Genomic DNA, 12425 nt, shown 5'->3' with positions numbered 1-12425 from the left:
AGTTTATTTCAATTTATCAACAATGTCAAATTAAACAGGAATCAAGAATTAAAAGTTTGTTTTTAAACACAAAACCTACAAAAGAACCAAGCCAAATATTATTTTATCAACAAATACTTTATGTGAGAGAACAAAATTTCCTGTAAAAATAAAAAAAAACATTTAATAGAGATAAATCTAGTAAACAAGTAAATATTTTCTAGTATAAAAATACCAGAGATGATAAAAATCTAGTTTTTTATAGTCTGTGGTTTTCAGCTGTCATCCAAGTTTAGTAAAGTTTGTAACATAAGCCACCAAATGACCACATCAAACTATTATATGTACAACAGTTAATATTTAGACATAATGTACACATTTCACTTATAAATATGCCACTTATAACAAATGAAAACAAAGCCATACTAAAGATATTTTTTAAAGTTTAAATCACATTTCAATTAACTTGCATTCTATATAACAAGTATATGATGCGACTTGTATTGACTAATAATATACAAAATTACTTCCATTAGGGAAAAATAAAATGTACATTATATATTCACATATGGCAACAAATCTAGCACAAATTCAAAGTGAAGACCTATCACTTTAATTTTAGTACAACATAGCAAAGTCATTATAAAGTGACAGCCTTAAGACTGATCATCATCATCCATATACCTAGGGCTGGTAGGGCTATAATGTGGTGTTGTAGGTGAGTAAGCAGGACTGCTAGGAGAATATCCAGGTGATGCTGGTGATGAGGATGGCGATGTGGGGGAGTACTTGGGAGATGAAGGGGAGTAAGTGGGGGATGCTGGTGAATAGTTTGGTGAAGATGGGGAATATGAAGGGGAGGTTGGGGAATACTGGGGTGAAGAGGGAGAGTAATCTGGAGAGGCTGGACTGTAACGGGGTGAAGTTGGGGAGTACTTGGGTGAAGATGGGGAATAGGAGGGGGAGGCAGGGGAATAGCGTGGTGATGATGGGGAATATTGGGGTGATGCTGGTGAATACTTTGGAGAGCTGGGTGAATACTGAGGTGATGATGGTGAATAAGATGGAGAGGTGGGGGAATAGGATGGTGATGAAGGGCTGTATTTTGGAGAAGCAGGTGAATAAGATGGTGAAGATGGAGAATAGTTTGGTGATGATGGAGAATATGATGGGGATGATGGGGAATAGGAAGGTGATGAGGGGGAGTATGATGGTGATGTTGGGGAATAAGATGGAGAAGTTGGTGAATAAGATGGTGAAGCCGGGGAATACTTGGGTGATGATGGGGAATATGAAGGACTGGTTGGGCTGTATCCAGGGCTTGTGGGGGAATAAGAGGGTGATGTTGGGGAATACGATGGGGAAGTTGGAGAATATGAGGGAGAGGTTGGGGAATAGGATGGGGATGTGGGGGAATATGATGGAGATGTAGGGGAATAAGATGGACTGGTGGGGGAATAAGATGGGCTGGTAGGGCTGTATGAAGGGCTTGTTGGGGAGTAGGATGGGGAAGTTGGGGAATATGAAGGGCTGGTTGGGCTGTAACTTGGTGATGTAGGGGAGTAAGATGGAGAGGTTGGGGAGTATGATGGAGATGTGGGGGAATATGAAGGAGAAGTTGGTGAGTAAGAAGGGCTTGTAGGGGAATAGGATGGGGAAGTGGGTGAATATTTAGGGCTAGTTGGGGAGTATCCAGGGCTTGATGGGGAGTAGGAGGGTGAAGTTGGCGAGTAGCTGGGACTCTGAGGTGTTGCCACAGCTGGTGAGCTTGGCATGTAGGCAGGTGATGCTGGAGAATAGCTTGGTGAAGAAGCTCCTCCATGCATGGGTGATGGTATGTAAGGTGAGCTGGGGGAACCAGGCGACCCAGGCTGTGGAGACCATGCCGGAGAATAGCCTGGTGAATATCCAGCTTCACTGGCAGCAGATGGAGAAAATCCGGCTCCTCCGGGAGTCATCCCACTGCCAACTCCAGGTGACCATGCGCTCGCATAGCCTGGTGTTCCTGGCTGACCCCATGGTGTCATCTGTGGTGACATGGAACTTGTAGGAGAGCCTGCTGCACCAAAGAACATTCCAGTGCCTACACCACCTGTATTATAAAAACAAAATTAAGCTTCTGAATACAAAATGATGCTCTAAACTAATGATAACTAACTTTTCAGACCCAGTGGTCCACATGCTACAAAATAAATTATTTCTTTAATTTTAAAAGACTTAAATTACCAATGAGATCTAGCATACCCAAACATTGATACTTTAAAAAAAAATACAACAGGAAATATAATATTTTACCTCCAATATGTCCAACTCCAGTAGCTATTGGAATTTCCATACCATATTTACACTTTTCAGCATCCAACAAAAGCTCAAAACAGCCTGTACCAATTTTAGCCAACTGTCCCAGCATAATGTTTTCTGAAACTCCTTTCATAGGATCAGTTTCAGCATGAGAAGCAGCCTCCATCAGGATATCAACCTGTTAAAGAAATGTCATCAATTAGCAATTATACTTAGATTTGCAAATAAAGGCACAACTAAAATAGCAAATAAATAAAATACCAGTAAAATACAACATCAACTTACAGTTTCTTCAAAAGAGCATCTTGCCAAAGCGCCAGTTTCTTGCCTGTTGATACCGTGACGTGTGATAGCCATCAAGTGTCCTTTAGAGGTCATTATATCACAAAGTAGAGCCAAATGACGGTAATTAACGTAAGAACCATCAAAAGAAATGACGTGGTTCATCTCCCTCTCAATAGCTTTACGCACAGCTTCAATACCAAGAGTCTGAAATTGTTAATAAAAATTGATTTTAAAAAAATGATAAACAGATCTTTTTAAAGTTGTACACATTGCACTTGATTCAAAGCATTATATCCAACTTACATCAAAAACTTCAATAATGTCATTAGTGTAAGTTCTGACAGGGTCGACATCCCTTTCACTCAACACTTTTGTAAGACTAGACCCATCAGTTTCCAGGATCCATTCACTGACTGCTTTGAACTCTCCCTCTTCTGTAATATGTACTCTCTTTTTGTCATCAGTGTTGGGCAGATGCATGTACACCTGTAATTGATAAACAAAACATTTAAGCCTATTGCCATAAATTTAAAATAAAAAAATGATGCAAGCAGCCACTAAAAAGATTAATTACCTTTGAAATAGCTTCAATGCCTTGCAATGACATATCTGACAGTAGGTTAGCTTCAATACAGCGTAGGAAAACATCATCTTCCATCTTATCAACAACCTCCTCATCCTAAAAGGATAAAAATAATAATTTGTAAATGTAAAAATACTTAAAAAAAAACTTTTTAAAAAACCACGTTTTTCTTGTGGACTAAAAAGTAGAAAATAACTATTTACATACATTTGATGACAAAAAACGTGGGTCGGGCAGATGGGTCGGGAAATTTGATGGTGAACGTACCCACGTTTTTTGTCATCAAATGTATGTAAATAGTTATTTTCTACTTTTTAGTCCACAAGAAAAACGTGGTTTTTTAAAAAGTTTTTTTTTAAGTATTTTATTTTCTCCTTTTTAGTCCGTTGCTACACATGAAAAACGTGGTTTTTAAAAAGTTTTTTATATAGTTTATTTTCTACTTTATCTAATCACTTGATTAAGTATGACTTGACTAAGTGTTTTTAAATACACGGACTAAAAAAATCTTGAGCGACCGATACGCTTTAAACAGAGAAAGGGTGTAATTTACGTTGCTGGCGTGGAGATCTACTCACGAATCACGTGATCAAATCTCCCATAAACAAACAAATAAACGCGAAGCTGAGTTAAGGAAAAACGTGTTTATGTGTATTTTAGCATGCCCAGCATACCAACCGTGTCACCGTTAATGTGTTACCGTGTCCGTTCTCCTTTTTAGTCCGTTGCTACACATAAAAAACGTGGTTTTTTAAAAAGTTTTTTTTAAGTATTTTATTTTCTCCTTTTTAGTCCGTTGCTACACATCAAAAACGTGGTTTTTAAAAAAGTGTTTATAAATACACGGACTAAAAATCTTGAGCGACCAGGATTCGAACCTGGGTTGTCGCGGCCACAACGCGAAGTACTAACCACTATACGATCACGGCCAGCGCGCTCACATCGATTGGGGCCGAAGTAACTGTGTCAATAGGCCTCAAGTCTTGTCGGTATCTTTAGAAATCATGTCCTCAATTTTATGGTCCTTGGGGCGTAATTAAATTAAGCTAATTACGGTCACTAATTGCTAGTTTTTATGATTGCATCTGAAATTGTTAGGCGAAAGTAGCATGCATGCCAAATTTCAGGTCTCTAGAGCAATCAGAAGTGGGCTAATTTTCGATGTCAATTTTAACAACAAACAAACAAACAAACGCGAAGCTGAGTTAAGAAAAACGTGTTAAAAATGAATTAGCACTGGTAGCTTCAAGTAGAGTTAAAAATAAAATTCAAGTTTCAACTTACATCTTGATATTTGTTTTCATCTGAATTCATGATACGAATTCTCAACACAAGTTTTTCTGCATTGTCATCATTGAAAATACAGTTGAGATCATCACCAAAACCAGCTTGAATTTTTTCAGAAATGGCTTCCATAGTTAGTTTCTTATCTGTCATACGCTTACGATCAAGCTCAATACGAAGCAGCCATGGAGAAATTCTTGATGCATCAAAATCTGGCATTTCGTAGTAGATGCTTACCTGAATATCATAAAGGAATTTTACTATCAGATCAAAATGACAATGACCAAAATAAAAAATGGTTAAAAATTGAAATGACTATTTTGTCCTCAGAAAAAAATTAGAGTATGAAATTGACTATCACTAAGCATCAAACAGGATTTAGCATCACAGGACAAAATTTGAAAACAAATAGCAATTAAAATTCCAAAACAAATAGCAATTAAAATTCCTTCACATACCCATTCTTGATCTTCAGCAATAACAGTATTCATTGGATCAGGATCATAGTAGATAGCAGTATTAGCGGTTACTCTACGTAATGTTGTGTGCTCCAGGCGACACAAGACATCCTTACACCTCTCAGCATCACGGGCTGCTTGACCCAACAAATAGACAGTGAGAGACGGGGTCTTGGGTTTCTTAGAGATATTTATAATCTCCTTCAAACGAGGTACACCAAGTGTTACGTTCTTAGCAGACACACCAGCATAATGGAAAGTGTTCAGTGTCATCTGTGTGGCAGGTTCTCCCAAAGACTGGGCAGCCAAAGCTCCAACCATCTCACCAGGATGAGCCTAATATTAAAAAACATTGTAGAAAAATATTAACAAAATCTTATTCTCAAACTAAAACCCTAGCTAAATAGAACAGGAATTCAATTTTTGAAATCCGTGTCCTTACCATGGCTTGTTGAAATTTGGTCTCGATTTCACCCAATACCCACTCAAAAGCTTCTGATGTGAGACTGTGTTCCTCTGCCACACGTTTGGTACAGAGGGTTGACCTAATCAAAGCCTTCATGAGCAAGGTGGCATTTTCATTAGCTTGTAGTGAAATTTGGTCTTCTCCAACCACAATTATCAGCTTGCGACAGAGATCTCTCACACCTGTTTCAAAATTTGAATAATTTAATAACAAGTCTAAAATGTGATGTCTAAATAACCTATAACTGAAACACAAAATAATTAAATAATACCTTCAATGACTTTAAGTGGATGAAGGTCTGATGGTTTCCGTTTGTCAATTCTGAAAATCTTTTGGGCATTCCACATTATTCTTTCCATATTGCAAGGCAAGACAATACGAGCATCACCAGTGGCAAAAACCTGCCTAATATTTGACCTGTCGTCATTCAGCTGCTCCCATTCTCTCTCTAGCTCAGCCATCAAACTAGCATCGCCCATAAGATCTTTGATAACTTCTTCATTGAGATGTTTTCTCATTGATCTGAAAGAAAATTTGGACCAAAACAATTATAAAGAAAATAATACTATATGAAATACTCTATAAGATAAGATGAATGAGAATTAATGTCCTCAGAAAAAAATTAGAGTGTTTAATACATATCATGGCATTTCAAACTGGGGTGTTCATCTTTGGACATAATTAATACAAGTAACATTATAAAATCATCACCTTTCATTTGTGGCATCAAAACGGAAGCGCCTCTCAAAAGCTTTGTCGGCTGGTTTAAGGGTAGGAAGGGACTGGAATTCTACCCAGCATGCATCAAGACCATCTTCACCATATCTCAACTGAACAAGCTGCTCTACTTGATTCCTTACAGTACCATCATATTTTACCATTACACTCTCCATAGCTTTAATAAGACGACGCTGAATGTAGCCTGGAGATTGCACAAATATTTATATTTTAGAGATTCATGAATTTTAACTGTGGGTTGCACAAACATTTTCATTTTGGAGATATTTTATTGTCTTAATAACAACCTACCAGTTTCTGCAGTTTTTACGGCTGTATCAATGAGACCTTCACGACCTCCCATAGCATGGAAGTAGAACTCAGAAGGTGTGAGACCAGCAAGATATGAGTTCTCAACAAAACCTCTTGACTCAGGACCATAATCATCTTTGATGAAATGGGGCAAGGTGCGGTATTTAAAACCAAATGGAATACGTTTTCCTTCAACGTTTTGTTGACCGACACAAGCAATAACCTGTCAAATATTTGTTAAAACTATTACAATATATATTTTAAATTTCTGAAAATGAATAAATCTAGAAATGGTCTCTTCAGAAAAAAATTAGAGTGTTTGAAAATAATTTTCATACGAGATTTCAAAATAAATTATCATCATTAGACGGATTCTTTAAAGTGAAGTTAATACAAAATCAGAAACCTGAGAAATGTTAATCTTTGATCCTTTAGAACCAGAGACGACCATAGATTTGAAGTTGTTGAATTCAGAGAGAGACTGTTGGGCTTTGCTTCCAGTTTTGTCACGAGCAGCATTAAGAATTCTGTTTACCTACAATTTATAAATAACGGTTATTTAAGTACTTTCTTAATTATAAGTCACAAAACAACTAAGGAAAAATTGGCATTTTTAAAACTATAAACAAAAGCATAAGTACCTGGTTCTCAAAAGTTTGCCTTAGTGTGTTACCAGGTGTTGGTTCAAGTTCATCATTGTGAGCTTTTTCAATAACGTCTATCACATCATTCTAGGAGAGAACAAAAATGAAAATATTTTATATTCTATAAGAAACCTGAATATTCAGCGCTCAGCAATGTAAAATAGATGTCCTCAGAAAAAAATTAGAGTATATAATGATTATCATCTTTATCAATTAAAAAAATATCATCATTGGACAAGTTAGTAATGTGAAAAAAAAAAAAAAGTAAATACCTTGGCATTTCTGATAGTCTCCTGGATGTCCTGATAAGTTTGCTGGTCAGCAATAGTGTCACCAATACCAATGCTGTGACCCTCCAACAAAAGCCAGTTGTTGACTACGGTCTGGATGTTGCCATAAAATTCACCAGCTATCTCATGGCCCATTTCAAGAAAAACAATATGCACCAGTGATCCCGCTGAGGTTCCCAAAGCCTTCTTACAAATGATTCCACTGATAAGCTCAGCATCTTCGATAAGTACCTGTAATTAATAATTACTCAAGATAAATGACAGAATAAAACTAGATGTCAGTTCACCCCACAAGGCTAAAATTGGTTGGGTGAATTAAAAAAAAAAAGCTAGTCTACATGTTTGGCTAGCAGTTTTTGAATTTATTTATACATTTAACAGTATCTTTAGGGCTAACAAGTGCTATCTTTGACACTAACCCTAGTATCTCCAGGAGATATCCATTTGTATGGACCACTGTCTTCTGCATCAGGATGTGTGGAATGTGTTCGGTTGTAGTTTACACGACCGGGAATGATTAAAGAAAACAACTGTTTTCCTGTCCAGAGTGGTTGTGGTTTTAAAATGGCTGGCTGAGGCATTCGACCATCCCATGTAGGAAGGAACATCAGCAGATTCATCATTTGAGACTGTAAAAGAAATCACATAATGGTATAAAATTCTGTGAATACAAAAAAAAAACATATTAAAAAAAAAAACTTAATAAAAGAATAACGCACCCTATCGATGAACACATCTCTTTTGGTCATCTTTCTAACAGCACAGAGTGTATCCTGTACAATACCCATGACAGGCCTATTAGCCTGGGGAGTGATGATCATACGAGGTACACAAGCCAAGTTGTAGATTTCAGCTCTGGTTTCTAATGATTGTGGCAGATGAAGATTCATTTCATCTCCATCAAAATCAGCATTGTATGGTGTGGTTACACTAGAAAAAGAGAAATAGGTTTTAAATTAGGAAAAACGTAAACAGTTAAAAACAAAATAAGTAAAAAAAAACATTCCAAAGAATCTTAAAGCAACTGAACTCCGAAAATGCTTAATTATAAAAAATGGGCATATATGTAAGCAACATCAAGAAGCAATTGAAAAAACTACAACTAAATTTATGAGAAAACTATGAACGTTTTAATACCTCAGATTAAGCCTGAAGGTAGACCATGGTAAAACTTTAACTCTGTGACACATCATACTCATTTTGTGTAGTGTTGGCTGCCTGTTGAAAACAACTACATCATTGTCTATCATGTGTCTCTCTACCTGTTGAACAAAAATATTTTTTTTTTAAAAGTTGAAGCATTATTAACAAAAGTACAACAGCCTGTAATGACAGATATAAGATATACCTTGTAGCCTATCTGTAGATGAATGTCACTAGCTTTTGGGTGGTACCTCAAATCAATGCGTTCACCATTGTCTCTCACAATGTATTTAGCACCCGGGTACTGGTTAGCCCCTCTCCTTACCAAGTTCTGCATGCTGGGAGTACAAAATTCTTTTCAATCACAATCTGTTACAGCTTTTATGATAATGTAATTGAAAATTTCATGAATATGCGATTAACAAAAGAAACTTCCTCAGAGAAAAAAATTAGAGTGTGACTATCAGTCATCATACGTCACTAAGATACTAGAATCTCATCATTGGAAATTAGACCAAAGAAATGTAATTACCGATCAATGTTAAAGGGAGTGACCAACTCTGGAAATGTCATGTTTTGGGCAATGGTTCTGGGAACCCCGACTTGATCCACTCTTAGATTTGGATCTGGTGTAATTACAGTTCTGGCTGAAAAATCAACACGTTTCCCCATAAGGTTACCACGAACTCTGCCTTCCTTTCCTTTCAAACGTTGTTTGACAGATTTCAGTGGCCTACCAGATTTTTGTACAGCCTGCAAAAGATTTGTATACACATAATTCCCATTTTATAGAATAATCGAACAAGATAGCATATAAATCTAATAATCCAACCCTACCCACCTTTGGAAGGCCTGGAATTTCATTATCTACAAGAGTGGCACAGTGGTACTGAAGCATCTTAGTATCTTCAAGTATGATGTGAGCAGCAGCTCCATTTTGCTCATTGCGCCTCAGCTGATTATTTGCTTTCACAATGTCTGAGAGTTTATGTGTCAAGTCATCCTATAAAAATTAAAACCATAGTCAAGTTATCCTTTAAATAGACATATTATAAGCAAAAAATAATAATGTACAGCCAATATCACTTAACAAACCTGATTTCTGGCAGACCCAAACATGACTACTGCAGGCCGCACAGGTAAAGGTGGAACAGGAAACACTGTCACGATCATCCAGTCAGGACGAGCCCATTTGGGATCCATGCCAAGCACAATGCATTCCTCATCTGTAATTCTTTTAAAAATCTCAAGCACTCTTTCTGCAGAGACTAAAATTTTGCGTTCCTGTGATTCTTCATTTGTATGTTTCCACTCAGCAATGAGCTCAAGACCATTCCTTTTAATGTTTGGCTGATATCTACCACAACCACCATGACCCTATTGAGTAAAAAAAATAACTGATGTCTAATCTCAACCAAATATGTGATCATTTACTAATTATTATAAATACTATACTCATCATAAACAAATCCTGAGTCCTATACCTTTGGTGTTTCCTCTTGATTTTCTGTTTCTTCAGTTTCTTCTTTCTTACGTTCCATCTCATCTCCTCCTTCACAAACTTTGCGTGACTTGCATAAGTTGTATACATTGGCAAGTCGCTTTTGAGGGTACTGTTTTGATTTACTGATTATATCTTTCATCTTTGGGTGAGCCTAAAATTAAGCAAAAAGGTTTTAATTATGATCTTTATTAAAAAACTCTGATATCAAGCAACTTGCATATCTAATAATAACTAGCCCGTAACACGTGAATTCTAAAAGAAATGTTTTTAAAAAAGTCACTTAGCTAAGACATAATATAAATAAAAAGGTAAATATCCAAGCAACTTCTAAGAATAAAGGGATGATTTTAGATACCGCGATGTCTGATAAGACTCTTCTATATAATAGGTGTGTTGGGTTGTTAATAGTATTGTAATCTCAACTAATTTTATAGTTAGAAATTAGGGTTAGGTGTATTGTAGGGTCAGGATTGGGGACAGGGTTAGCATTGACATTAGCCAGCAATGTGTGTATTTAGTAAACTACCAGTAACCTAACACCCTTTTTTTAAAAGAAGATTCTATTATCGGACACTGGTATAAAAATTCTCCTGAATTAAGAAACATTTACCGGATCCATAAGTAGCTTTGAGCAAAAAAAGCAGACACATCTTAGAATTTTGATTGTTTTTGTAAGGAAGGCCACATGAAAAACTGGTTTGGCAAGTTCAATGTGACCAAAATGTCCTGGGCATTCTGTCATATTTCCAGCACATGTTTGACAGCGAGATTGTCGGTCTATAACTCCTTGTCTTGGATCCATAAGACCCCCAAGCTTTGCACGCCCACCTTCCATAGTCTCTGGATACTTGATGCCACCATTGTCAGTAACTGACATACGGCGCTGAAAATAAAAATACAGCATGTAAGCTTAAAAAGGAAATAATTAGCTTATTCTTTAACAGCTCATGTTCATTTTCCCTCATGCAGCAGATGGCCATTACTTTGTGCAAAAATACTACTCCTTTAAGGGTTGATAGATTAACAGAATTCAGCCTACCACTAGCTACATTGTGTCATGTTATTTATATAACATCGGCCTATAAGTGCTGATTGTAAAATTTTGTTGAGGACTTAAGTGTAAAATTTGGTAAATGTTTGGGATGGGGGGGGGGGGTGTTTGACCAGTAACATGACAAAAGTAAAATAGACATAATCCTCAATAGATCTATTTGCAGAATAGAAAATTTGAGAAGTTTATTTAACGCAGGACAGGCATGCTTTTTACACTCAGTAATATTTTTAGGGGCGAGCAAATTTTTAAATTTTATTGTCAACAGTAGGCCCATAACATAACTGCCTTATTTTTTTTGCCATATAAATGTCTAAATAATTACTAAATATTAATAAAAACAAAGCTTCGGTAATAGTATTTAATTACTTAGGCCCTACATCAAGCCTCCGACCTACATTAAAGCAAGAGGTGCACCTGCAAAATGACCTTTTCTTAACGTATTTGCAAAAATCAAGAAATGAAAAGCCTGCTCAATTTAAAAAATTTAATTGTTTTACTTAAAATGTTAAGGACCAATTACTAGATTCTAAAACCAGCCTAAGAGACTTTGGCTATTTTAACTTAAAATAATTATTACGATAGCTAGATCTAGACTAACATGCATCATCGAAAGGTCTAGATCTAGTATTAATTATAGGATTTAGGAGGGTCTAGAATCTACTACTGATAGATTGTTTTGATAAAAATAAATGCTTAAAATGCACATGTTCTTTCTGCATTGTAGGGACAATCTCATGTTTTTAACCCTTGCCCTAATTCATGAAATTGAAATCTTTACCCCGAACATAGTGGATAAATGCCCTCAAGAAAAGATAAGTATAAAGATTGGTAGGCTAGTATTGTCTGAACAGTTTACAAATGTGCAATATTAAAAACATACTATCTCTTCAGGGCCCAAGATTCCAAACTGAATCTTTTTTACTTCACGTAGTGGAGCATTTGAATCTCCAGTGTAGCCAGCTGCGACAGTCATTTTGCTTTCTGCTTGGTCAGCGTTGCAAGAACACTAGAAATGTTAGATTTTAAGGTAACGTCACTTAAAATCCAGAAGTTAAGTAGATCTAACTTCTTTTAAAGTGTATAGACTATGCACTAATTACATAACAAATTCAGACATAGCTGTGTGTTTAGACACCGAAAGGTGTTTATTGCGCCTCACTTTCTCAACTCGAGCGCTTTCACAGCTAGCCCAGTAATGTAACTTCCGGTAATGTACAAGGCTTATATACCTTCAAAGTGGGGACAACATTGCTTTCAACACGGATCAGTATTGCCAGTTTGGATTCTAGTATACTTCAGACAAGGTATATTTAAATGAATTGTTTATAATTCCTTTATCAACTTTTGAGGTTCAATCTAGACTAGTTTGTTACTGTAAATAGAAAATCGAAGTATTTTCTCCAAA

General features: G+C 36.3%; 1 protein-coding gene across 1 annotated transcript; it reads right to left on the bottom strand.

Annotated features, from left to right (window-relative positions):
* Nucleotides 1-4: 4 nt before the first annotated feature.
* Nucleotides 5-12213, bottom strand: LOC131956851 (DNA-directed RNA polymerase II subunit RPB1). Its single transcript, XM_059321465.1, has 24 exons — nucleotides 11901-12213; nucleotides 10577-10849; nucleotides 9947-10117; nucleotides 9558-9839; nucleotides 9304-9465; nucleotides 8995-9215; nucleotides 8668-8800; nucleotides 8457-8581; nucleotides 8039-8249; nucleotides 7739-7948; nucleotides 7302-7550; nucleotides 7027-7116; nucleotides 6792-6920; nucleotides 6386-6608; nucleotides 6068-6278; nucleotides 5628-5878; nucleotides 5333-5538; nucleotides 4891-5226; nucleotides 4433-4669; nucleotides 3140-3244; nucleotides 2869-3051; nucleotides 2566-2769; nucleotides 2275-2458; nucleotides 5-2071 (listed from the first exon to the last, which is right to left on the bottom strand). Exons 1-24 carry the CDS (start codon nucleotides 11991-11993, stop codon nucleotides 636-638), a joined length of 5925 nt encoding a protein of 1974 aa, XP_059177448.1. The 5' UTR covers nucleotides 11994-12213; the 3' UTR covers nucleotides 5-635.
* Nucleotides 12214-12425: the final 212 nt, after the last annotated feature.

The sequence above is a fragment of the Physella acuta genome, unplaced genomic scaffold (assembly GCF_028476545.2).
Source record: "Physella acuta isolate Inbredline_101_S28 unplaced genomic scaffold, ASM2847654v3 ptg001179l, whole genome shotgun sequence".
NCBI lineage: Eukaryota > Metazoa > Mollusca > Gastropoda > Physidae > Physella > Physella acuta.
Note: the sequence above shows the minus strand (reverse complement) of the source record. Positions and strands in the feature narration are given on the sequence as shown.